The 27,430-nt window shown below is 43.9% G+C and overlaps 1 protein-coding gene across 1 annotated transcript in view; it reads right to left on the bottom strand.

Moving 5' to 3' along the window:
- Nucleotides 1-27,430, bottom strand: part of CUL4A (cullin 4A) — a 90,116-nt gene that overhangs the window by 16,620 nt on the left and 46,066 nt on the right. Inside the window, exons 10-17 of the mRNA XM_054011182.1 lie at nt 24,923-25,041; nt 22,358-22,550; nt 20,728-20,832; nt 10,436-10,546; nt 9,437-9,522; nt 8,323-8,430; nt 4,106-4,219; nt 2,690-2,795 (exon numbers count right to left, since the gene is read on the bottom strand). Coding sequence (XP_053867157.1) covers nt 2,690-2,795; nt 4,106-4,219; nt 8,323-8,430; nt 9,437-9,522; nt 10,436-10,546; nt 20,728-20,832; nt 22,358-22,550; nt 24,923-25,041 — 942 coding nt within the window. The remainder of the gene's footprint in view (nt 1-2,689; nt 2,796-4,105; nt 4,220-8,322; nt 8,431-9,436; nt 9,523-10,435; nt 10,547-20,727; nt 20,833-22,357; nt 22,551-24,922; nt 25,042-27,430) is intronic.

The raw sequence follows: 27,430 nt of genomic DNA on the forward strand, positions 1-27,430 counted from the left end.
GACAATGGGGGGAGGGACAGCTGAACTGCCGGCAACTGATAGCCTGCTGGGCAGCTGCTGCCCAGGGAACTTAGGGGAGCAGGGAGCTGATAGGGGGGCTGCCGGTCCACCCTGGTTCCAAGCCCCCACCAGCTAGCTGCAACGGACTGCTCTTCCTGCAAGCAGGGACAAAGCAGACAGCTGCCAAACGATGTCAGAAGGGAGCATTGCATAATTTTAAACGAGCATGTTCCCTAATTAATCAGCAACGTAACAAAACAACGTTAATCAGGATGACTTTAAGTGAAGAGTTACTGTAATAGCTGTGTCTGAGGCATCAAGGGCAACTTACTACCACTTGTGATCCTGTGAGACTTCTGAACTCTGACATTTGGTCCCCATTCAATAAGTTCTATTTAGCCAGGAATGCTTGGTAGCTCAATATGGGCATTTGTAAGCTAGCCTGAGGAACACGCCTTGCTGCCAAAGAATTCAAGTTTCTTCAGGTCCTTGTTCCATGGTGTCATTTTGGATGGTCCCTGTTGTTTGGACCTCTCAGGGATGCCTGTAACCACCAAGGACCCAGATGCGGGGTCATTATAGAAGTAACCAAACTCCTTTGAGGGGACTTGGTAGCAGCTATCTGCCTTATTTGAAGTGGGTTCCACTGAAGCTGGGGTCTATCATAGGTCTCTTGCTGGTTTCAGCAAGGCTTCATTTATTGGCATTGCCAATCTACCAGAGCCCAAGGAACACAGGATGCAGACATTAGGGTGACCTTTCCTGCATTCTCTCTACTGCAATTTCCAGGGTAACTGCCATTTGTTGGAGAAGCTCCTGGAAGATCAGATAGTTTGTTTCAGCACTGCCAGACAAAAGGGGGACAGTGTCAAAGCGAAGATGACAATATCACTGTTGAGATAGAGCAGGGTGGTCTATGTGAGACAGATGTCCAGCCTATGTCCTGGTACTGATGTTGAGATGTATAGTAGACCAGCTGACCTTCCTGAGATGGATTAAGAGGGGACACAGACCTGGCTTTGGAGGTGGGAGAACCAATGAAGCTCTTTCTACTGGCTGGCTGGCATCCCCAAACAGGCTCAGCATGGCCATTATTGCTTAAACTAGGGGTATGGAGAGAAGGAAGATACCACAATGGGTTTAGGGCCCAAGGGTATCCTGTACAGGAATTGAGATGGTGGATCCAGATAGCACAAGGGCTAAGAGTTTCCTATTAGTTGTCTGCAATGGTGGCTCCAGCAGATTGGCTACTGTCAAGTCAATCAGTATTGCGAATCTCATCAGGACTGAGAGCTTGTCCTTCAGATCAGCCGGTAGTGTGGTGGGTGCTATGAATGCTGGTATGGAGCACTCTAGTGCCAAGGTAAGGTGTTTGGATGTCAGTGCCGGGTGTATCAATGCTGGGTGTTTTGTGGTCAATCGATCAGTATTGGAGGAGTCAGAAACAGGCTCCAAAAGCAGTGCTGAGGTCATCTGATGACAAAATGGTGCCGAGACATCAGCATTATTTAATCTGAGCCCTGAACTGCCCCCTAGTTTGGATTTATTCAGTGCTGCTGAGGGAAATCTCTCTCCAATGAAACCAGTATTCTTTCCTCCCTCTCTCCTCAGAAGATTGAACTGAGGCTGGGTTAGAAGCTCTCTCGTCAACAAGTGAGCCCTGAAGTTCAAGGTAGACCCGAGACTTACTGGACCACTCACAGAGACTAGTCTAGTTTGGCTGTTGTCTTCTTCTCAGGCTCAGATAATGCCCTTACGCATCTCTCCAAGAGAAAAAGTTTTGGCAGGATTCCCTTTCTTTGTGTGTCCTCTTTGAAAAAGAGAAACATATCAAGCATTTATCCTGTGTATATGCTTCATAGAGGCAGAAGCAGCACATGGAGTGTCCAGGATTGATAGGAATAGCTACCTCACAAGAGGAAAAGGATTTGAATCCTGGGGATTTCAACTGCACCATATCCAGGGGTTCTGGTACTGGGAATATCTCGGAAGCTGAAGAGCTTGTCTTCTCACGCAGAGATGCGGACAGTGTAGAGGTTCCATCTTGCTGCCCTGGGTAGTAAAAAGTAACTGGAAGGGGGCTGCAGTTGCTCTGCCCTTTATGCCCTCAGCTATGGAGTGCCAGAGGGCATGTGGGCTACAGGCACAGTCTCAACAGGCACTGGTTTTAAAAAAATAAAAAATAAAAAAATTGATCTTGTGCTCATGCACACCAGAAGCGGAATACACATGGACAATCACGCAAGGATATTAATTCAAAACCCCTTCTCCAAACCAAAACTAATGCAATTGTTATAAAAAGGTCATTTTAAAGTATGATACTTGAAACTACAATAGAACCTTAATAATCTGCACACACAAAAATGGAGTCTCTACTTCTCAAAGAATTAAAAAAGCTGTAGTGAGGTCTTGTTAGCAAGAATGCATCAGTTTTACAAAATATACTACAGATCATTTACTAATACATTTATGAAGTATCAATGTTATCTAAAAAGTAGTGGAAGTATATTTTGTTTATCTTTTTAGTATTTACATACTCGCTGATTCACAAAAGTGTCTTAATAGCCATTGCAAGTTACTGAAATTAGCAACGTTCTGCTGTACTTAAAATTAGACTTACATCCAAAATCATATTTAGAAGCTATTCAAATGAAAGAAAATAATGAATGCATGAAGTAAGTTTTCATACCTACACCAGTCGCCATTTTAATTTCTTCAAAAATAAATTCACCTCCTTCATTAAACATAAGCAGCACTAATGTCTGGAAGAGTGACACATGAAACTCTTTCTTTCCCTACAAAGGGAACAAAAAAACCACAAGTAACTGTAAATGATTTCTAGAGTTGTGTACAACATTTAGAGTATCAACTGTATTCTATACAGTGCCAAACTTCAAAAACAACTCTGATAACAAGTTGTACGATCTATAAATTATTTATCAAATAGCTTCTAGATTAAGATAAATGTGTATTTAAAAGGATTTTGCTGCCTGCTTATGTATCCTAGAATGTGGTGCCAAGGAAATGTAACAATAGCAAGACAAATTACACACACACACACCCCAACCCCCAAAAAAACCAACAACCCAACCAAAGCCTAAACAACCCTGGATATTATATTGATAGTGTAGTGCACTAACAGGTTACTTGCATAGCCCAGTATTCACCTAACAGCATTTTCTTCTAGGTACCCACAGTGAGTGAAATCCTGACTTCAATGAAGTCAATAGCAAAACTCTCATTGACTTAAATGAGGCCAGAATTTTACCCAAGGTGTTGTTTAATAGAGGTAAGCAAACTAACATGAAAGATATCAGTGTCAGATAAAACTTGACAGAACATGAACAAATTCTCTAATTCATGCAATTCTGCAGCAACAGCGTTAACAGAAGTGTGGCATTTGTAAAATTAGGCAATGGGAAGGAGATTAATAATTCAAGATCTCCATGCACAAACAACATTTTAAGTCTGTTGTCAATTACAAACTTGTCAGTCATCTTAACTTCACATGATCCCATGGCTCTAAAGTTTGCATTTATAATTAGTCATCATTAACATCAGAGTACAGTGTCTGTGTACAATGAGGTTATGTTACTGATGAAGATATCTCATGACATAGAACAAAAGCTATGTTAAGAAACATTTCAGTTATTTAATACTTTAATAATTCAAAAGCATTTAAATTTAACCACATTCATTAACTTATACCACTGATACTTTTCAGCATGGCTTTGTAATAGCTAAAGCTAATATTCAATCACTAGTTCCTTCAAAATACTATTAAAAAAATTTCCACCCCAATCTTTTAGTTTCCTGCCTGCTACAGGCTTCTCTTCATCAATAAATGAGACTTCTTACTGCCCACAACAGTCACTGCTGAAATACGTTTCACACTGGAGTTTTAACATGTTTAACTAAAATACCACATTCTAAATAAATGGCAAAGAAAACAAACTTTTATAATAGTTAATATAGACTATTGTTAGATTCTAGTCTTCTCTGCAAAAAAATTGTTTTATTAATGTACTGCTTAAAAAAGCAAGAGATGCCAAATAAGTTATTTTATTTAAAAGCAGATGATTAAGCATTAAATAAGCAAACATACTTCCTTAAATTCTGCTTTCAAGACAGCATGCCCTAAAGTGGTCTGCCACTGAAGCTTTCGACCACTGTGTTTTCCAAGATAAAAGGTCTTAAATACCTCTTGAAGCTTAACCATCTGTAAACAAAAGAAAAAGAGGGAAAAAAAGTGAACCTATCTTATACCAAATTTAATCGATCAGACTGATTTTCACAGTAGTGTGTTAGGCTCATCTTAATATTTAAAATAAAAAAGTTTACACAAAAGTAAAGTTCAAGGGCCAAATCTGCCCTCATTTACATTGGTGCCAGCTTAAACAGCAAAAATTGATGCCAAACATTCATAGAATATAATTTTCCTGAAACAAAATACATTTTAGTTAAGATAAAACCAAATTCCCATTAAAAGAATAAGAACATATACCAAAGTGGTGTTTTCATCTTAGGCCTACCATCAGATGTTCCCCACATGCGACGAAGTCAGAGGAGGAGGAGGAGAGAAGGTTCTGAAAAGCCCCACTCCCATTTTGCACTCTGCTCCCAAGTCCTCATAGACTTTAAGACCAGAAGGATCATAGTGATCATCTAAGTCCAGGGATGGGCAAACTATGGCCCGCAGGCCAAATCCAGCCACCAACCGTTTTAAGCCAGCCCTCGAGCTCCCGTTGGGGAGCAGGGTCTGGCATTTGCTCTGCTCCGCCGCTCCAGCCGGGAAGCGGGGTTCGGGGCCGTGCCACGCCGCTCCCGAAAGCGGCGGCATAGCCCCGTTCCGGCTCCTATGTGTAGGAGCCAGGGGCCTCCGCTCCACACCCTGCCCCCACAGCTCCCATTGCTGGGAACTGCAGCCAATGGGAGCTGCAGGGGTGACGCCTCTGGACAGGGCAGCACGCAGAGCTGCCTGGCCGCAGCTCCGTGTAGAAGCCAGAGTGGGGACATGACTGCTGCTTCCAGGAGCCGCTTAAGGTAAGCGCTGCCTGGAGCCTGCACCCCTGAGTTTCTCCCCACACCCCAACCCTGATCCCCCTACCGCCCTCCAAACCCCTCAATCCCAGCCCGGGGCACCTCCTGCACCCCGAACTCCTCATCCCCAGCCCCACCCCAGAGCCCGCACCCCCAGCTGGAGCCCTCACCCCACCCCGCACCCTACTCCCCCACCTCAACCTGGAGCCCCCTCCTGCACCCTGAACTCCTCATTTCTAGCCCAACCTCTGAGCCATCACCCCCTCCTGCAACCCAATCCCAATTTCGTCAGCATTCATGGCCCACCATATAATTTCCATACTCAGATGTGGCCCTCAGGCTAAAAAGTTTGTGTGTCCCCCCCCACCCACCCATCTAGTCTGAGTTCCTGCACATTGCAGGCCACAGAACCTCAACTAATGGGATTTGAAAGACTCTGAAACCTACCAGTTTCTCCATGTGGAAGATGGGTTATATCTGGTAAAACAGGTATGTATATAAGCTGTTTATTGTTTTCAAAATGTTTTTTTCATAATTTTTTCCTAAATATTTTATGTTTTGAAGGCTGGCTGGTTAACCATTTTGTGAATTTTCAACCACTTTCTTTCCCCCACCCACCTTTGAAATTTGAGAAGTTTTGACCTATTCTAGTTTACTCCTGGGGAATTTTGCACCACTGTGTGCGCGCAGAATTATTTGCTTCCCTGCAGAAAAATGACTGACTTTCTGATAGGGAAGCAAAGGGAAGCCGCAAAAATAATCATGTGCTGCTCTCCAGCAGCGTGGGTGTGTTGTTTCGGGCATCTGGAGCAGCCAGGGGGGAGAAAGAGGCAGAATGGGGCTAGGGATGCCCCAGACAGTGGCTCTCACCCTGTGCAAGGCTCAACAGCTAGTCCCGGCTGGGCTGGGCAGGACAGGACTTCCTCTTCCCCTAGAAGTAGCGACCAGGGCTGGGTCAGACCCATCCCCAGCAACCTCGCTGGCTGCAGGAAACTCCGCAACTCCCCCCACGCTTTCTTTCTCAGCCATAGGGGGGAGGGATCCCTGTACAGGGAGCTGCTCCCCCATCCACCCAACTCCCGTGCATCTGGACCCACCTCATATCCAGATCGCCCCATCAAGCCTCACCCCCTGCACCCAGAACCCCCTAAACCTGAACCCACACCCCACCAAGCCTCACCCTCTGCATCTGGACCCCACCCTTGAACCCAGACTAATCCCCTCATTCAAACCCCCACCCCAACAAGCCCCACTTCACCTGCACTTGGACCACCCGACTAGCCCACCCAGACCCGCACCCCAGTGAGCCCCACCAAGACAGAACCTGGATCCCCCTCCGCAGAGCCCTGTACATCCAGACCCCCCCTGCTGAGCCCCAACCACCTTCATCTGGACCCCACTGCACAGTCCCATTGCCTCTGTACCCAGAACTGCCCCCAATGAGCCCCTATTCATCCAGATCCTCCCCCAGCAAGCCACCCGTGCCCAGACTGCCCCACAAAGAACCCTATCTCTCCATACTAAGCCCTTCCACACTTGGGATCCTGCTGGGCTGCGCCTGCCAGCCTACATCGCGTATGCTTGGCATGGAGGAGCAGGGCCCTAGGGTATTTCTGGGGCAGGCCTGGCCCTTGTGCTGTGTCAGGGTCGGGTGCTAATACCAGACACCTCTGTGTTCTTGGGTAACCAGGGTGCAGTATCCAGCCTGACTCATGAAAGACACCCCCCCGCCCCCATCTCTGCTTAAACCAAAATCCATCAGAGGGGAAAAAAACTTGCAGAGAGCAATGAAAGGCGTTGGGAGACACACCTAGACCCCTCCTGACAAGGGTGACAAGATTAAGACATCTCCATTAGCATACAGATGGAGAGCAGAAACAACTCCCCTAGCCTCATCTGCATGAAAAATGGGACAGGAAGACATCTCAATTTACATACAGAATGGAGAACAGAAAACCACACTGAATTCTGGGACCAGAAAAAGCAGGGAAGCACTGCATCATGGGAATCTCTGCTCCAGATGCTAATGAACCTATGTCTGCACACACCCAGCTCAGCAATTATCAGACCAATTCTAGTAATGAATCCTTAATTGATATCCAAATACTGAAGCAGCCTACTTGCATTGTGAGCTCCCTGGAAGAAAACACCACCCATAGCCAAGAGTGATCAGCTCCTATTGTCTAGCCTAAAGAAAACCCTTGAGTCACCAGCTTACCCATAAACAAATTTAGTGTTCTCCCTTGAACAATTGTATTTTCTCTACAAAAATCCCTACTCACCCTCTAGTCAGGGTTCTGATGCTTAGATCCAAACTAGGCATCAGTTCCACTGGAACTCCATCTTCTCCTGACTGATTGTGCTGGGGGCTCTGCCTGTCTCTAGCATTCAAGACCCTCTGCTACCACCATCACCTGGGAACCCCGACCAGTTCAAGCCTCATGGAGTGCGTAAGACACACACACCCCCCCCCGCTCTCTCTCTCTGCTTTCCTTTCTACCTTAGGTATTAACAGTATTTAAATTGTTATTTTTGTCTTTTTTTTTTTGTCTTTGCCGACCGTATAAAGCTGAATTTGCGCATGTTAAATGCGCGTAAGATGCGACAGACCCGTATAAAAAGTCAGCTTGAAAGTGCTGCTTCATCCAGCCCAGTGAGTCCAGAGACATATAAGGGGTCAGCTTGACAGTGCTGATTGACCCGGTCCGCTCAGACTTGCTCTGTTAATGTATGTGTCTGTGTGTGTGTGTTCATCCAGTTTTAGGGCTGGAGAAACCCAGCTCTAGGGAACCTAGGTCCTGCAAGACAGCGCCATTGAAAGGGGACTTGCAGCAGGGAGAAGTAGAACTCCATATAAAAACACAAGTGACACAAACAGTACATTGATAAAATTACAAAATCCCCTTCCCCAGAAGAGTAACCCGAATAAATGAGCATACCCCAAAGTAATGGGCATATCTGTAACAGTGCAGCCTCACCACTGAGTCCATGTCCCGGGGGAGGGAGGGGCTGCAGGGTGATCTCCCACCTCTGTGCAGTCTGAGGCCTGTGCTCCCCACTGCCATGCTGGAGCCTCCACATTTATTTATTGACAAAATTTTCAGAATTTTAAAATATTGCGTGCATAATTTTTAATTTTTTGGTGCAGAATTCCCTCAGGCATACTAGTCTAGTTATACATAATTGAAAACAGTTATAATTGGATGTGTTAGGCAACCTAAATATTGAAATTCCTAGTCCTCTGCCATGATAGACTGCAAATTCTAGTTCTAAAAGACTCACCTCTGGAGTTAAGTGGACTTCCACGGGTGTATAGGTTGGCCAATATCCCATAGTAAGTATATTTACCGTCAGGTCTATATTGCCTGGATCACTTTGGTTCTGCATATACTAAAATAAAATAAAATTAAAAAACCCAAACCTGTTAAAAATTCTGCTAACACAATAAATCAAAAATAAACTTGGAAAAGTAAATCAATATATGGCTTCTGTTAATATCTGGAATACTGATTTTTTTTTTTTTTTTTTTAAACAGTGAATTAATTTTGGCACAATGAATTAATTCTGGCAAGTCATTAAAACACCCAAAGAGCTGACTATAAACCAAAGTTGAATTTATAAAGCATTTCTCATTGGAGCACTGTGCAATACAAAAATCTGTGATCAAAAACAATTAACTGCTACAGCAAACATAGGTGCTCTTAATTTTTTAAAATACTGATTCCAGTTGGAAATTATGGACAGTATCAGGAAGTTTTCTAGAGGTGATGTCCACAGTTGGAAAATGCTCTAACTCCCACTGTCCGAAAGTCATGCAAAGGCACACTACTACATACCTAAGCAATTCAGAACATAGTGAATGGTTGGGAACAAAACAGACAATATGATTATCTATTAGATCTGTTCTTCTAAAGGACTTCAAAGTCAAAAGAATTTTAAAAAATCCATACAAAAACATTTAAGGGATGTTAAGAAGATACACCATGGTACATTTTAAAGAAATGCAGTCTAGACAGCACTTGGGCTGGGCATCCAGAGAACATAACAGCAACAATCCAGTCTGTATGGCGCAAGAACATTCATCACCAGATGTAGGTCATTCATACTGAACTAATCACAACCTGGCAATAATTCCCACATGATAAAATGGAGTCTTAAAATCAATTTTAGAGATGGGTCTAATAATAAATTTAGTGGCAATACTACATTCAGGCTTTATTATTAAGAGTTAAAACAAAATCAAATGAAACTGTAGGATCAGATAACGTCCCAGCAGATATGCTGAACTATAAACAATCTGTGGAAAATCTGTTTTGTCATGGTTTAATTCAATACAATTATGTGATATCATCCTAGCTAGTGTAAATATACCATGCATAAGTGAAGTTAAATTTACCTGCTTAAACTGAATCATGACATCTTTTGAAAGTTCCATATCCTTGAACATTCCCTCCAGTTTACTGGTGAAAGCAGCACCACATTCTGTCACAAATTAAAGCAAAGTTTCCATGATTATAACAAACATAAAACAAGTAATAAAGGCTTAAGCTTAATGTTGGGCTAGTGTGACTGTCCCTGGGATGCAAATCCAGATAAGCTGAGGCTCCCATCTTCTGCTTCTTACTCATCTTTACAATTTCCTTTGTTCTACTTCCCTTACAATTGTTCACCGCCTTTTCACTAGAAAATCACTTCAAACTATTTTACTAGTGCTTGAAGTGTAAACCTTAGTTAAAATAGCAAGCTGTGTGCAAATCCTGCATAACTATACCACTGTGACAGGGTTCAGGTGCAAACCCAGACCAGTGAGGGGTTGTGTCACCACTTGCTCTGCAAGCCTGGGTGCCTCACAATGCTTTGCTGCTGTTGCTCCCAACCAGGGACACACTCAGCCAGCCTATCAGCATGTAGATCACACCCTGAGTGTCTGTGTGCTAAGACAGCCCTGATTCAGCAGCTCTGACTCCAGCAGCCCATTTATAGCCCCACAGCCCCACTTTGGCTTCCACCAGCTTTGGTTATAACACTTTCAGGGTGACCCCAACACACTGCCAATCCCAAATTTTCTCCAACCCGTGTGCTCTGTAGTGTCCAACCCTCTCCTGGACAGATCAGAGAAATTATAAGGTTAGTCTGTTCTCTAAAGTCCCCAAAGCACAGCACAGCTTAATGTCACAGATTTCCAAAAGAACTCCACTCCCATTTAGGCACCTAAATTAAAATTTCACATTTCCTCGAGTACATAGCAATCAGCAGTTCCTACTCTGAACAGTGGGAGCCATACGGTGCTCACTCCTTTTGAAAATCTGGCCCAGTCACTTTAACATAAATATAAATACAGGTTCAGGTTTAAAACATAAAGGAAGTAAAAAATTCAACATTTGCAGCTGCTCACCATGTTTAAGCTTTGACAGCATTGACTTCTCAGCATCTACTGATGCACTTTTTCCAACCAGCAGTCTTTTGGCCAAATCTTTCTTATAAAATGCCTCAAACACATCTTTACCTGTATGGAGAGAAAACAACAAAAAACCTTGAGAAATCAAACATTACACCTTTACTACTTATCTTCAATTATACAGAATGTCCTTTCTCTTGACTTGCTGAAAAGTGGAAAACAGTTACATATCTGTACAGTAACTGTTCTTCGAGATGTGCTGTGCACATATACGTTTCACTAGAGTTGTACGTGCTCCCAACACACTTGAGTTGCAGATTTTTGCCTGCACTAGGCTGCACACATGCCCCCTGCTCTCCTCACTGACCAAGTCGAGGATTACCACCATCTCCCTTTCTGTTCCCTCATACCACAGTTTAACATCCGAAGCAGTGGGGAAACTAGGAGAGATTATGGAAGGTAAATGAGCACAGCGTATCTCAAAGAATAACAGTTACCATACAGGTAAAGCAAGCATTTTTTTCTCCTTCGAATGATTCTGTGCATATACATTCAACTTTGGATTATTTGAACAAGAGATCAAAACACTGACTTACCAAGTTTGGCGTCATCTCATGAAGCTTGAGAAATAGTTGTATGTGGAGAAGGTACGTAAAGATGACCATGTTGCTGCCTTGCAGATGTCTAGGAATATTGCTCAGTAAGGTAATCAAAAGGTAAGAAGATAGAAAAGTCATTCTGTATTGCTGAGAAGAAGTGAAGTGGATTCTTAATGAACTAACTGAAAGGCCAGATGATTTCAGATGCAGTAGGTAGTCCAGTATGTATGTATTCTTTATATAGTGAGGAAATAGTGGGATGGCACCGAGATCAAAAGCTTCTTCCATTGTGTGGTGTATGTGGCCCTGGTGGAGTCCTTTCTGCTACTCATCAAGATGGCTTGGACTTCTCAGGACAATAATCTCTCACACATATTCAACCAGAAATTATCCATGCTGTGAGGTGGAGAGATTTAAGGTTAGGATTCAGACACTTGTCCAAGTTTTGACATAGGAGATCCTGGACCAGGGTAAAATTATCAGTGGCCTGATAGAGAGCTGATGTAAGTCCATGAACCAATATTGTCATGGCCAAGCTGGTGCCACAAGGATTTATGTTGCCTGGTCTCTTTTCATCTTCCTGGAGTACTCTTGGAATGTGAGGAACTGAGGGGAATGCACAGAGCAGATGACTGGACCAGAGAAGAAGAAAGGCATCCAGCATGGAACTTGGGCTGCAGCCCACTCTGAAGCAAAATTCCCTGCATTAGTTGTTGAGGTTGGTCACAAATAAGTTTATTATTGGGTACCCCTACTGTTGGAAGATCTGGAGAAGAACATCCTTCCTGACTGACCACTTGTGTTGGTCAAGTTTCTACTGAGGGTATCTACAACAGTGTTCCTCACCCCTGGAATGTAAAGCTTTTAGCGAAATCTTGTTTCTTATACAGAGATTCCACAGGCAATTCGCTTGTTGGAGCAGTTGAGATGACCCTGCAACCCCCTTGCTTGTTCAGATAAAACATGCTAGTGGTACTGTCCATCAGAACTTAAACTGGTTCCTGATGGTGGATATAAATGTCTTGCAGGCTTGATGAATAGCACAGAGCTCTAACACTTTTATGTGGAGTGAGACCTCCTGAGGTTACCAAAGAACTTGTGCCTGGAGCTGACTGAGATGACCCTCCCAGCCTTTGGTGAATGCATCTGTTACCAGAGTCATAGTCTGTTCTGGTGGCAAAAAGAGAGCCCCATTGCAGACGTTCAGAGGGTCTATCCAGTAGTCCAGGGACTGAAGCTCTTATGCAGGTATGCAAATCAACATGTCTAGTGAATACCACTCAGTCAGTATGCTGAGGAAACCCAGGCTTGCAGACAGTGGAGGTGAGGTCTGGCATGCAGAATCACATGTGCATGAAGCCACATACCTCAATAGTTGTAAGCAAAAATAAACTTGTCTTTGAGTTGGATGTGAGGTTTTAGGCCCAAAAAGCTATGGACTGAATCCTGTCCACAGGAAGGTACCCACAGCAGTTATGGCGTTAAGGACTGCCCCTATGAAAAGTTATTCATTGTGTGGTCATAACTTGAGTTTGTCTATATTCAATTTCAGGCCTGGACCAGAGAGCAGCGGTCTGATGACAAAGATGCTGTTTTGAACATGGGTACTTGATCTTCCCCAAACTAGCCAACTGTCCAGGTAAGGAAATATCTGAATACCTACCTACTGTGACAGACCCAGACCAGTGGGGTACAGGAGTCTGGTAGAGGGCAAATATCCTGGGCACTGGATGAGTAGTTTTCTGTTCCCTGAGTGACCAGAGTAGGGGCTGCACTAGAGTAATTAGGAACCTGCTAGAACCAGTTAAGGCAGGCAGGCTAATTAGGACACCTGGAGCCAATTAAGAAGAAGCTGCTAGAATCAATTAAGGTCGGCTAATCAGGGCACCTGGGTTTTAAAAGGAGCTCACTTCAGTTTGTGGTGCAAGTGTGAGGAGCTGGGAGCAAGAAGCGCAAGGAGCTGAGAGTGAGAGGGTGTGCTGCTGGAGGACTGAGGAGCACAAGCATTATCAGACACTAGGAGGAAGGTCCTGTGGTGAGAATAAGGAAGGTGTTTGGAGGAGGCCATGAGGAAGTAGCCCAGGGAGTTGTAGCTATCATGCAGCTGTTACAGGAGGCACTATAGACAGCTGCAGTCCACAGGGCCCTGGGTTGGAACCCGGAGTAGAGGGCGGGCCCGGGTTCCCCCCAAACCTCCCAATTGACCTGGACTGTGGGTTCTTCCAGAGGGGAAGGTCTCTAGGCTGTTCCCCAACCCACATGGTGAATCTCTGAGGCAAGAAAATCCACCAATAAGCGCAGGACCCACCAAGATAGAGGAGGAACTTTGTCACACTACGCAATGCAGATTGGCTACCACCACCATCATGCACTTGGCAAAGGTTCTTAGGGTCGAAGATAACCCGAACGGAAGCTCTGTGTAAAGGTAGTTGTTGTTGCTTGCTATGAACCGAAGAATCTGTCTGTGGCCAGGATGTATTGCCACATGAAAGTAACCATCATGCAAACAAGGGCAGTATACCAATCTCTAGGGAAGGGATAATGGAAGCAAAGGTGACCGTCCTGAACTTGATCTTACTGATGAACCAGTTTAGGTTTCTGAGGTCTAGAATGGGACAAAGACCACAAGATTTTGGGGAATCAGGAAGTACTGGAAATAAAAACCTTTTATTGGTAAGGTACTTCCTCTCTGCTCCCAGCTCCGAAAAAGACTGCACTTCTGGAATCAATACAGTCTTGTAAAATGGGTCCCTAAAAATGACAGGGAAGGTGGACTGAGGAAGAGGAAGGAGCTGAACTGGGTAAAGTATTCCTCTTTCACAGCTGTACACCCACTTGTATGATGTGATCTGCTTCCGAACACTGTATGAGAGACAGAGAGAGAGAGAGAGAGAGATAGAGGTAGTATTCAAAGGGAAGGAGAGGAGATATGGTCGGTGTACTGTCCTCAATGGAGTAGTCAAAACAACTGCTTCAAAGCTGCAGTGGTCTGGTAAGAAGGGCCTGTTGTGGATGAATCCGACTGATGACATCTCTAGGAGGTTTAAACCTTCCTTTGGAAGTATCCTGAGACATCTGCTAAGAGGTCTTGTAGTACGGCTGAGGTTTAAATGGTTTCTTCTTTGTTACTGGGGTGTAAACCCCCAATGACGAGAGGTCAATCATTGATCTTTTAAGGTGCACATGGCATCATCCTTTTCTGGGGAAACACTGAACTCTTTGAAGGCTAAATCTCCTATTGTATTTTGCAACTTTCTTGGGATGGCAGAGGGTTGCAGCCAAGAGGAGAATCTCATCAAGATAGGTATAGCCAAGGAGCATGAGGCAGCATCAGCTGTATCAATGGCTGCTTGAAGCGATGTTCAGGCAGCAAGGTGTCCTTAAGAAACTAATGGCCAAGAATTCTTCTCTGTACCCCTCAGGCAACTTGTCTGCAAACTTGGACACTGCTGACCAATTAAGAAAAGTGTATTTAACCAACAGTGCCTAGTAATTTGACACTTGCTGGCAGTGGTATAGGCCTTCCTTCCACACAAGTCCAGTCTTTTAAACTCCTTATTGTTAGTGTCCCTGGGGTGAGACTGCCGGGCACACTTAGTAGTGGCCATAATCTCAAGGAAGTCAGGAGTAGGATAGAAAAGAAATAATCAAAGTCTTGCTGAGGAACATGATAGCGCCTAGTCATCTGCTGGCAGTGGGTGGGATAGAGGCTGGCGTCTGCCAGAGGGAACTGACTGGTTCCAGCAAAGGCTTCATTAATGGGAAGGGTGATCATTCTTGGGGAAGGAACCTGTAAGATGTCTAGGAGCTTGTGTGAGTTATCTTGTACAAGCACCACCTGTAGTCCCAAAGATATGGCCACCCTTCGCATAAAGCCCTGGAATTTTAAAATCTTCCAGAAGAGATGTTGATTCCAGGTTAACAGCCTCATCCAGAGAAGAAAAGAAATATTTGGGGCAGGGGGCATGAAGAGATTCCCCCATTATCTTCCCTTCTTCTGTAGGCTCCAACAAAGGAAGAGGTAGAATGACAGCAGAAGAAGCTTCCCTAGAAGTGCATGGTATGATAAAGGTGATCTTGTAGATTGGAACTCTTCTGAGAGGGTCTAGACCAGAGGTGGGCAAACTACGGCCTGCAGGACCGTCCTGCCCAGCCCCTGAGCTCCCGGCTGGGGAAGCTGGCCCCTCCCCCACTGTCCCTCCTCCCCTGCAGCCTCACCTCGCCGCGCCACCAGCGCTCTGGCCTGCCGCTCCTGCCGGGCAGCATGGCTAGCTGCGAGCTTCTGCTGCTCTGAGAAGCATGGTAAAGGGGTGGGGGGTTGGATACGGGGCAGGGGGTCGCCGAGGACAAGGAGTGGGGCGGTTGGATGGGGGGGGCAGTCAGGGGACAGAGAGCAGGGGGGTTGAATAGGGGGTGGGGTCCTGGAGGGTGGTCAGGGGACAAAGGAGCAGGAGGGGTTGGATGGGTCAGGAGTTCTGAGTGGGGCAGGAGCCAGGCTGTTTGGGGAGGCACAGCCTTCCCTACCCGGCCCTCCATACAGTTTCTCAACGCCGATGTGGCCCTCGGGCCAAAAAGTTTGCCCACCCCGGTCTAGACCTCCATCACAATTCAAGATGGCCCATAAGCCCACTGGAGTTATTCCACCATGCTGGGGCTTCCTTGTAAGAGTGCCAGTCATGACTTTCAGATTAGTTTCTCTGGAACAAGGTTGGTAAAATGATGTAAAAAGACCTTGGAGGGGATCTTGGTGTCTCATGGTCTAAGTCTGAAGAGATGCAACTCTCCCTAGTAAATAGAGGAGCAGTCTCTGTTGGTGTTTGTGTAGGTCTCTGTGCTGGAGAAACATGGTGCTGCCCCAATAGGACCCACACAGAAGCAGCATCTGAGGGAGCAGGTGGCAGCGGGCAAGACAGCTGGAACATCAAGATAGACAAGGTAGTGCCTATACACAAATGCAAGAAGCCTGCGAAACAAGCAGGGAGAACTGAAAGTCCTGGCACAGTCAAGGAACTATGATGTGATTGGAATAACAGAGACTTGGTGGGATAACTCACATGACTGGAGTACTGTCATGGATGGATATAAACTGTTCAGGAAGGACAGGCAGGGCAGAAAAGGTTGGGAAATTGCATTGTATGTAAGAGAGGAGTATGACTGCTCAGAGCTCCAGTATGAAACTGCAGAAAAACCTGAGAGTCTCTGGATTAAGTTTAGAAGTGTAAGCAACAAGGGTGATGTCGTGGTGGGAGTCTGCTATAGACCACCAGACCAGGGGGATGAGGTGGACGAGACTTTTCCCCGGCAACTAGCAGAAGTTACTATCGCAGGCCCTGGTTCTCATGGGAGACTTTAATCACCCTGATATCTGCTGGGAGAGCAATACAGCGGTGCACAGACAATCCAGGAAGTTTTTGGAAAGTGTAGGGGACAATTTCCTGGTGCAAGTGTTGGAGGAACCAACTAGGGGCAGAGCTCTTCTAGACTGGCTGCTTATGAACCGGGAAGAATTAGTAGGGGAAGCAAAAGTGGATGGGAACCTAGGAGGCAGTGACCATGAGATGGTAGAGTTCAGGATCCTGACATAAGGACGAAAGGAGAGCAGAATATGGACCCTGGACTTCAGAAAAGCGGACTTTGACTCCCTCAGGGAACTGATGGGCAGGATCCCCTGGGAAAATAACATGAGGGGAAAGGAGTCCAGGAGAGCTGGCTGTATTTTAAAGAATCCTTATTGAGGTTGCAGGAAAAAACCATCCCGATGTGTAGAAAGAATAGTAAATATGGCAGGCGACCAGCTTCTTAACAGTGAAATCTTTACTGATCTTAAACAGAAAAAAGAAGCTTACAAGAAATGGAAGATTGGACAAATAACCAGGGAGGAGTATAAAAATATTGCTCAGGCATACAGGAGTGAAATCAGGAAGGCCAAATCACACTTGGAGTTGCAGCTAGCAAGAGATGTTCAGAGTAACAAGAAGAGTTTCTTCAGGTATGTTAGCAACAAGAAGGAAGTCAAGGAGAGTGTGGGCCCCTTACTGAATGAGGGAGGCAACCTAATGACAGAGGATGTGGAAAAAGCTAATGTACTCAATGCTCTTTTTGCCTCTGTCTTCACAAACAAGGTCAGCTCCCAGACTGCTGCACTGGGCAGCAAAGTATGGGGAAGTGGTGACCAGCCCTCTGTGGAGAAAGAAGTGGTCCGGGACTATTTAGAAAAACTGGACGAGCACAAGTCCATGGGGCCAGATGCGCTGCATCTGAGGGTGCTAAAGGAGTTGCTGGATGTGATTGAAGAGCCATTGGCCATTATCTTTGAAAACTCATGGCGATCGGGGGAGGTCCCAGATGACTGGAAAAAGGCTAATGTAGTGCCCATCTTTAAAAAAGGGAAGGAGGAGGATCCGGGGAACTACAGGCCAGTCAGCCTCACCTCAGTCCCTGGAAAAATCATGGAGCAAGTCCTCAAGGAATCAATTCTGAAGCACTTAGAGGAGAGGAAAATGATCAGGAACAGTCAGCATGGATTCACCAAAGGCAAGTCATGCCTGACTAACCTAACTGCCTTCTATGAGGAGATAACTGGGTCTGTGGATGAGGGGAAAGCAGTGGATGTGTTATTCCTTGACTTTAGCAAAGCTTTTGATACGGTCTCCCACAGTATTCTTGCCGGCAAGTTAAAGTAGTATGGGCTGGATGAATGGACTATAAGGTGGACAGAAAGCTGGCTAGATCGTCGGGCTCAACGGGTAATGATCAATGGCTCCATGTCTAGTTGGCAGCCGGTTTCAAGTGGAGTGCCCCAAGGGTCAGTCATGGGGCCGGTTTTGTTCAATATCTTCATTAATGATCTGGACGATGGTGTGAACTGCACTCTCAACAAGTTTGCAGATGATACTAAACTGTGAAGAGTGGTAGATAGGCTGGAGGGTAGGGATAGGATACAGAGGGACCTGGACAAATTAGAGGATTGGGCCAAAAGAAACCTGATGAGGTTCAACAAGGACAAGTGCAAAGTTCTGCACTTAGGACGGAAGAATCCCATGCACTGTTACAGACTAGGGACCGAATGGCTAGGAAGCAGTTCTGCAGAAAAGGAGCTGGGGTTACAGTGGACGAGAAGCTGGATACGAGTCAACAGTGTGCCCTTGTTGCCAAGAAGGCTAACGGCATTTTGGGCTGTATAAGTAGGGGCATTGCCAGCAGATCGAGGGACATGATCGTTCCCCTCTATTCGACATTGGTGAGGCCTCATCTGGAGTACTGTGTCCAGTTTTGGGCCCCACAGAACAAGAAGGATGTGGAAAAATTGGAAAGAGTCCAGCAGAGGGCAACAAAAATTATTAGGGGGCTGGAGCACATGACTTATGAGGAGAGGCTGAGGAAACTGGGATTGTTTAGTCTGCAGAAGAGAAGAGAATATGGGGGGGATTTGATAGCTGCTTTCGACTACCTGAAAGGGGGTTCCAAAGAGGATGGATCTAGACTGTTCAGTGGTAGCAGATGACAGAACAAGGAGTAATGGTCTCAAGATGCAGTGGGGGAGGTTTAGGTTGGATATTAGGAAAAACTTTTTCACTAGGAGGGTGGTGAAGCACTGGAATGGGTTCGGGGGGGGGGGGGTGTGTGGAATCTCCTTCCTTAGAGGTTTTTAAGATCAGTCTTGACAAAGTCCTGGCTGGGATGATTTAGTTGGGAATTGGTCCTGCTTTGAGCAGGGGGTTGGACAAGATGAACTCTTGAGGTCCCTTCCAACCCTGATATTCTATGATTTTATGACAGGTGCCAGTGGTGCCAATGGACGTCCGAAATGAAAAAGCCAGAGAAACAGATGGAGCCATGCTGATAAACATTGTTAACAGTGTTGCACACTACAATTTTGTAGTTTGGATTTTTAAATTAAATTCTTAATTTACTGTGATATGATTGGTTCTCTCTCCGGTGTCCAAATGCAGCTGATGACTTATTTTCCCCCCTTGGTCAGCTGCAATCACTCACTCACACAAAATTGTATTTGCCAAAAACATCACCTTCCCTCCTGGAGGCTGGTTTATTAATACACAAGATAGGCCTCTCTCTATGTTTCAGAAAACCCCTTCTGTACACACTTCCTCCTCAGGCTTTTGGTATACCTCTCACTGGGCTCTGCAAATAGTCCTTTGAAACATAAGAGTTATATGAATATCCACAAGCCTTCACCTCTTCCATCAGGGCTCCCCCAAATCCTCTCCTTAGGTTTCAGGTTCCACCACCCCTTGGTGTAGAGGTACCAAGAGAATATTTCAGATGCAGGGTTCACTTTTCCTCCAGGCAATACATAGCTTCTTCAAAGTATTCTCCCTCCCGCCCCCCCAAACCATAGCAGACTCCTTTATTGGGATCTGCCAAGAGGAACCCAATGCTACCACAGCAGTTCTACTTCAGATCTCCCAGCATAGAGACTTCCAAGCACCCCCTGGGCCACTCTCCCACTGATAGAGTGGTTTGGTTGTATAGAACAGCTATGCCACTTTATTAGTGGGTGAGAAGCCCAGGAGAGAGCAGGGAGAGCTTGGGAGTCTCTGCTGAGAGATATGAAGGGAAATAGCTGGTGACTATAAGTCCCAGAATATCTGTCCTTAAAGGGCCAAGACCCAGAAACTTGAGTACTCAGCAACACGTGCCCTTAATGTCCTGCTATGACCTATGTACTAGATTTCACCAAAAAGAAATATTAGTATTTTGACCTAGCCTTTTAGTTCATTTAAAAACTTTAAAATTATACATATACATATATTAAAAGAAAGATAATAAAAAACAAAAAATGTAGTCGCAGTTTCATATTTAGCATATCAAATTAAGAAAGATTAATCTCTTAGCCTCAAAAATATGTATTTCCTTCATCACCTCTGCCAGGATTTTCTTTGGTTTTGACAAACAAAAATCAGTCTGCACACAGTTCTATTTTATGGTGAACATCTGCTGTCTGGATTGCTATATAATAATAATTCTGGAAAATAGCTCCATAGCAAGAGCAAAGAGGGGTAAAAAGAGGGACACCCTGCCTACATCCCCTATATAAAGGGCACAATATTAGAAACTGCAACTATTTGGACTTAAAAAGCTTTTTCTCGTTAGTTTAGAAATTTAGGATTTAGCCCATTTTTCTCCCCTAAAACAGCCAGCAAGTCGTTCAATTAGACACAGTGATATGCTTTTCCTGCTGTTCATTTTAGCAGAAATGTCCAGCTAAAGTGCTTATCTTTTTTATTATTTGGTACAGAGTCATTTTTGGAAAGTGCACTGCAGTAAGCGGTCGAGCACTACAGTGACATCCTCTCTTCTCTCTACCTTGACCCACTCTGTTTGCATCCTTATGTAAGGGAGGGATTGGGGATGAAAAGGATAAGCCACTGTTTGCTGGGCTCCCACATACTCTATCTGGGAAGCCAGTGGAGGGAAACTGTGGGGGGGGGGGGGGGGGGGGGGGGGAAATGCTATCAGTGACCTTCCCAGCTTCCTGATCAGAGGCCACGTTTAACCTGTGGTCTTTGTGCAGCGCTCCCACTAACATCAGTCTCTAATTTTGTAGTCCCAGTTTATAGACTCTTAAACACATCACAAGTTTGTCACTGCTGCACTAAATCAATTAATAATTCTAGCAGTAGCATTGAAGATAATCTTTTAATCACATCAATTTTAAACCCTTCTTACCATGAATGAATCTGAATATTATCATGATTTTGTCAAGGATTCTTTCCAGTTCTTCATCTGTTGCTTCCTTATTTCCAGCTCTTAACTTTGAATCCACATGTTTTGCTACAAATAAATAAAAAAATTGAGGAGCTTAAAATAAAAATCCCTCTAAAATTACTGTAATGTTTCCACTTCTAATATTACTGATATTAAAACATTGGTGAAATGCCAAATGTTCTGTTTTGTAATCAATTTTCCCTCCTCCAAAGTCAGTGGAATTATATTCAAGTATTATGTTATTAGTGGAAAAATTTATGCCACAAAGGATCTGACCAAGATAAAGATTAATACAACAAATTAGCTTTTAAAATGAATGTACTAAAACACTAGAATCTTCATGATATGTTCACTACAAGAACATTACTTGTTGATAGACAATGTTTTGGAATTATGCAATGCATATGAATGTATTATATGAGAAACAAAAACAACACAAAGACGACTATTTTTGTAGACCTTTACCATGCCCTCTGGCTCTCACCAAAACTTAAACAGAAGCGATGCTTTCAAGTTAGTAGCTTGATAATGGTAGAAAAAAATACAATTATGCCATGAATTTTAATTAAGGTATAGAAAGCCATATGAATATCCCTACTCTGGGTTTTACTAGGTTACGTGTCAGTGGGATGAGAAGGAAGCCATTGTAACAGCTGAGGATACAGTACCCACAAGTGGCAATAAGCCCATATCACTGCTTTGCACATGTCAAATAGTATTCAGTCACCTTTCCTATGCAAGGGTATTTTTTAGAAAGCCATTTTTCAGGTTAGCAGGCAAAAGCAAAAGAATATGGTATAGACAGAAACTAAGGGGCAGATCCTCAGCTAATGTAAATTGCAGGAGCTCCATTGACTTCAAAGTCAGAGCTATGACAATTTACACCACCTGTGGATCTGTCCCCATACTACTTATTCTGAAACATTTTAAATACTCTTTGTCTAATGTACACTAACTGATTAAGCTTCCCTTTCCTGACTTCTGAGGTCCTGAGCAATTTTCTTCTTTACAACTCAGTCTTCCTGTAACTGAATGCTTTTAAAATTGGTGCTCTCCTGAGTTTAGCTCAGGGGAAAAAACAATCTGACAACCAAAAAAACTCCACTATTTCTTCCTTCTTAGGCATATTTTTCTTAGCATTGTCTATCAGACTGTATGGGAAACTGAGGTTTTAAACACCAGTATAAGCCTCATCCATAAGACATACCCACTATTCTATTCTGAAGAAATAGTTAAATTTCTTTTTCTAATAGCTACTCTTCCCCCTTAGCAACGTACTCTGCTTTAGGAAATTAGCCACACGGGTTTCTAAGCAACTGTCAGCATCAGTGACAATGTAAGCAAGTAGGGGTGCAGCAATAGCAGGAGTTAACATGCTCCGTCACGTGACTGAGCACACACCTGACAAACACATCCAGACTTTTACCTGGATCCCATGACATATCCAGACTAATTTTTGCCTGGTATCCCAAAAGCAATTCTTCCAGTGGGCTATGCATTGCATTGCTATTATACTAGCATACTCAGTATGCTTTAGATTATTATGCTTTCTATAGGTTTTAGAAATATTTTACAGAAAAATATTTTGTACCTATCAATTCTGCAGGCTTATTTGGTCTCTTGTTGATAAATGTTTCAAAGGATTCCTTCATCAAGTTTATAAATTTCTCATTTTTCTGAAAGCACGCTTCTATGATATGGTCCACTTTATCCTTAAAATCTAGTAGCTCTTGCACCATATCCTTGTCCTTTTCAGGATTAACCACTATTGTTGTCCCAAAGTTCTGTAAAAACAAACACTTTTGATAATCAAATACTTCATTGCTACCTATCTCCCCCCACAGACACATACACCCTTATGAAATTTAGCAATTGGAAAATTTTATCAGAGGCGCTTAATAATAATTGAAATCTTAAAAAGCTGTTAAAAATGATGAGATGCATTGAAATTTAAACACAAAACCAAAAAAATCCAAACACACATTAATGGATTTCAAACAGCAATGTTTAAGAGATCACTTACATTTAAAACAGAAACTAAACAAAAATTACGTATTAGACATGGTTGTACACACACAAGTTTACAGTTAAATACATGATTTACGTAAAAGAGTATGTGAAAAAGTGTAGCAAGAATGTTCAGTGTAATGAAAAACTTTGCATGACTTTTTTTTAAACCCACTGAACTGTTTATTTGCAGAAATAACTGGATATGATTTAGCTGCTTCTGGTTACTCCAAGATTCTAAGGTCAACAAGAGCTACAAAAGTGAAAAAACAGAGCCGTCATCAGGTTGGGGGTGGGAGGGAAGCTATTGACTCGTAAGGACAAAATTCTCGCTTTATCATTTTTTAATCTTATCTTGTTTCTACTTGTGCCCAGCTCTCCAGTGGAATTATAACACTATTTGCCTACTGAATCAGACAGTCTACACAACAGTGTTTGATTGACCTGCTATTTAAGATGGCTTAAGAATGTTATTATCTGGTAATTGTCACAGTGGAGGACAGTGACCAGATTTCCAAAGTGAAAAACTGGGACAACTGCACAGAGGCAGCAGGATGGCAGATCCACGTTTTTCTATTCGCTTCTATCTTAGCCACTGTAACCGCTGAAAAACCAAAATAGGCAAGACAACTCAGACTTCCCTCTTAACAATTAAACAGCCACAGCAATAATTCATAGATATGATACTTGATACACTGCCTTGATCCTGCCTGAATCCAACCCCTGGCTCCCAATGTCCGCTTACTCCATATCTCTAGGTGCTCACATGGCCCCCACTGCTGTAGTATCTGAGCAAATTTACAATCTTTAATGTACTTATCCGCACAACACCCCGAGTGGCAGAGAAGTACCATCCCCATTTTATAGATGAGGACCTGAGGCACAGAGAGGCTAAGTGACTTGCCCAAGGTCAGAGAGAGAGAGAGAGAGAGAGCGCGCGAGCGTATCTGTGGCAGAGCAGGGATTTGATCCCAGGTGCCTTAATTTGCCCTATACACTCTCTCATACCACCAGGACTCACCTCTCCAAAGTTGTCAAACCTTCCCTGTGACCTGACCCCTCCCCCATCTATTCACCAATACTTTTGACCAGTTTCCTCCTGGTGTTCATGGCTCCCTGGACTCCATCTCCAGGAGTCCTCAAAACTGGGAAATGTACAAGTTAATTAAAACTTGAACAGAAAGGGGAGTCTAGTCCTAAAATCTGGGCTGTATCAACTTTTCAGGCGGCATCAGGTCATCCTATTCACATGGGATTTTCTCTCACTATCTCTTGGAGTACACAGTCTCAAATGCCCATCAGTCTCTCTCCCATCTCGGAAGCGACAGTTGAGTGGTTACAACCAATGATATGACTATACGCTTGGTTTCCCAAATGCTAATGTTTCTGACATGCCTTCCGTAATACTACCTCACAATGCAAGACACGTGATTCCAGGAGTTTCACTGGAATGTTTTCTTATCATACAGTCAGCCCCAGCTTAAGGTTACAATTTGAAAGCATCTCCGCTAGACTGCAAGTTCTTCAGGATGAGTAAACTGTTGTATGTTTATACAATGTCTAGTACAATGGAGATGAGACCTCTAAGTGCCACCAGAATAGATTTTTGAGAGAATTCTTCTCACTTTCAAAATAATAATTTTAAAAACCTTTAGCCTGTTAACTGTTATAAGAAGCAGAAATTATTTATAACATAACAAATCTGCAGTGCTGATGGAAGTATCAGCCGAGATCTGATGTTCCAATAGTTTCAAAGGAGTGTGACTAGAGTGTCAGGAGAACTATATATTTTGAACCAAACATAACTAACTTTCCAGCCCAACATTTTCTCAAATCATATGAAGTTCTGATTTAAAAAAAAACCTCTTTGCACTGTCCAGTCCTGTAAAATGAACAGTTCCTAAATATGATTTTAAATCAAAATGTGTATGCACTGTGGTTTCTCATCATAGGAGCTTTCAGAATATTGCTGAACAAAATGGGTGCATTAACAAAATAAAAAACCCACATAACTGCTTAAAATATAATTTTCATGAACACAGTTGAGTGTTTTATTGGTTCTCATTACTTGTTTTTAAAAACCAAGCAGCCACTCCACTGTGGACAGCATAAATATGAGGACAGTAAGATGCAATAAAATTTGAAATACCTTGATGTATTCACTCCAGTTTTGCAACAGGATCTGCTGCCCACCTTTTACCCGGCTGAACAGCTGGTATGTCTGGGTGAGATCTGATATTCTGTTTTCATCAAGCAGATTATCAAGTCCTAAAATAAGAATAAACCAACTTTAATGTAGTGATATAAATGCAGTTAAAGACAGAATAGAGGGTATGTGGGCTCTATGAAATAATCAATACAATTATAACATTATGGCAGCTACAATTTCTTTTGTAAAGAAGAGTTATGCTCAGTATTGACAAGTGTCTATGGACTAGATCCACAAAGGGATTTAGGCACCCAACTGCCATGTTAGGCAGCAAAGTCCAAAATCTAGATCCTTAGAACACCCCATTCAGTTGCCACCTAATCCTGCACACATCTAAATGCCCTAGGTGCCTAAGTTTCCACCAATAAAGTCCCCATAGGACCTACATTTCTGCTGATGGACGTCAACACAGCTAAGTCCTGATGCCCAAAACTAGCTCACACCTCAGTCCCAGCAGGATTAATAATATAAGAATTCCCCTGCCTATCTCACCTGTGAGATCCAACACTGCCGGGGAAGAGAGGTGCCCCCCTTATGGCCTGTAGCCCAGTGGGTAAAGCACTCAGCCAGGATGTAGGACACCAGGGTTCAAAACTCTACTTTGTCTGATCTGGAGCAGGGACTTCAATGCTGGTCTCCCACTTCCCAAGTGAGTGTCCTGATCACTGAGCTAAGGAGTATTGGGTGGATGGGGGTGGTAGCCCATAGGGCTAGCTTGCCGCTATTATAATCACTGTCTTGCCTTCATTATATTCTGCCTTTATTGTATTCAGCAATAATGCAAGGAACCTAATAGGCAGGGGTGCTGGAACAATTTGTATAGTGCGGGTGCTGAGAGTTATTGAACCAAACTGTCAGCCCTGTATATAATGGAAACCACTTCAAGCCAGGGGTTGCGGCAGCACCCCCAGCACCCCTAATTCAGAACCTTTGCCTACAGGCCTGTATTCTGTAAGACACAGCATAAATAAGGCTTGAGGCCTATGAACTTTGGCATAGATAAAAGGCCCAATGGAAAATCCCAAATATAGGGGAGCTGAAAATAGAGTGTTTAAGGGGGATTTCCAACCACAGGAACATGGGTCCAACCACAAAAACGTCAGAGACAAATTGATGTTCATAGCAACAACAAAAGGTAAATTAGCTACATCTGCAGATACCTAACTACAAGAGGCCCATGGCAACAAACTGACGTATATGATAGTTAGCTGAGATCATTAACATATAGGAGAAAGACAATCCAACATTAGTAAGGTAAGGAAATACAAATAAGGAACAGGGGAGAAACCCCTACTAAATATGCACCAGACATAATGGCATCAGCATAACATATTACAAAAGTTGCATCCCAGCCTATGGGTAGTAGGAGAAAGATGTAGCTTTTGGGATGTGCCAGAATGATGGCTGCTGGTGATGAGAGGGAAGGTGACGGTGAAATTCTTAAGTAATCAATGTAATTAATACATAACCTATAGATCAGGCTACAGGGTCTCTCTCTGGCCTGGTCTACACTGAGTTTAATTCAAATTTAGCAGCGTTAAATCAAATTAACCCTGCACCCGTCCACACAACGAAGCCATTTACTTCGAAATAAAGGGCTCTTAAAATCGATTTCTGTACTCCTCTCCGACAAGGGAAGTAGCGCCAAAATCGATATTGCCATTTCGAATTAGGGTCAGTGTGGCCGCAATTCGACGGTATTGGCCTCCAGGAGCTATCCCACAGTGCACCATTGTGACCACTCAGGACAGCAATCTGAACTCGGATGCACTGGCTAGGTAGACAGGAAAAGCCCCGCAAACTTTTGAATTTCATTTCTTGTTTGCCCAGCGTGGAGCGCACAGGTGACCATGCAGAGCTCATCAGCACAGGTAATCATGCAGTCCGAGAATCTAAAAAGAGCACCAGCATGGACTGTACGGGAGGTACTGTATCTGATCACTATATGGGGAGAGGATTCAGTGCTAGCAGAACTACGTTTCAAAAGACGAAATGCCAAAACTTTGAAAAAATCTCCCAGGGCATGATGGAGAGAGGTCACAATAGGGACTCATATCAGTGCCGCGTCAAAGTTAAGGAGCTCAGACAAGCCTATCAAAAAGCAGAGAAGGCAAACGGTCGCTCCAGGTCAGAGCCACAGACATGCCGCTTCTACGCTGAACTGCATGCATTTCTAGGGAGGGCCGCCACCACTACCCCACCTCTGACCGTGGATTCTGAGGCAGGGGTAATCTCAGCCATGCCTGAGGATTCTGCGGATGGGGAAGATGAGGACGACGACGATGAGCTTGCGGAGAGCACACAGCACTCCATTCTCCCCAACAGCCAGGATCTTTTTCTCAGCCTGACTGAAGTACCCTCCCAACCTTCAGACAATGAGGCCATGGAAGGGACCTCCGGTGAGTGTACCTTTGTAAATATAAAACATGGTTTAAAAGCAAGCGTTTT

The sequence above is a fragment of the Malaclemys terrapin genome, chromosome 1 (genome assembly GCF_027887155.1).
Source record: "Malaclemys terrapin pileata isolate rMalTer1 chromosome 1, rMalTer1.hap1, whole genome shotgun sequence".
Lineage (NCBI taxonomy): Eukaryota > Metazoa > Chordata > Testudines > Emydidae > Malaclemys > Malaclemys terrapin.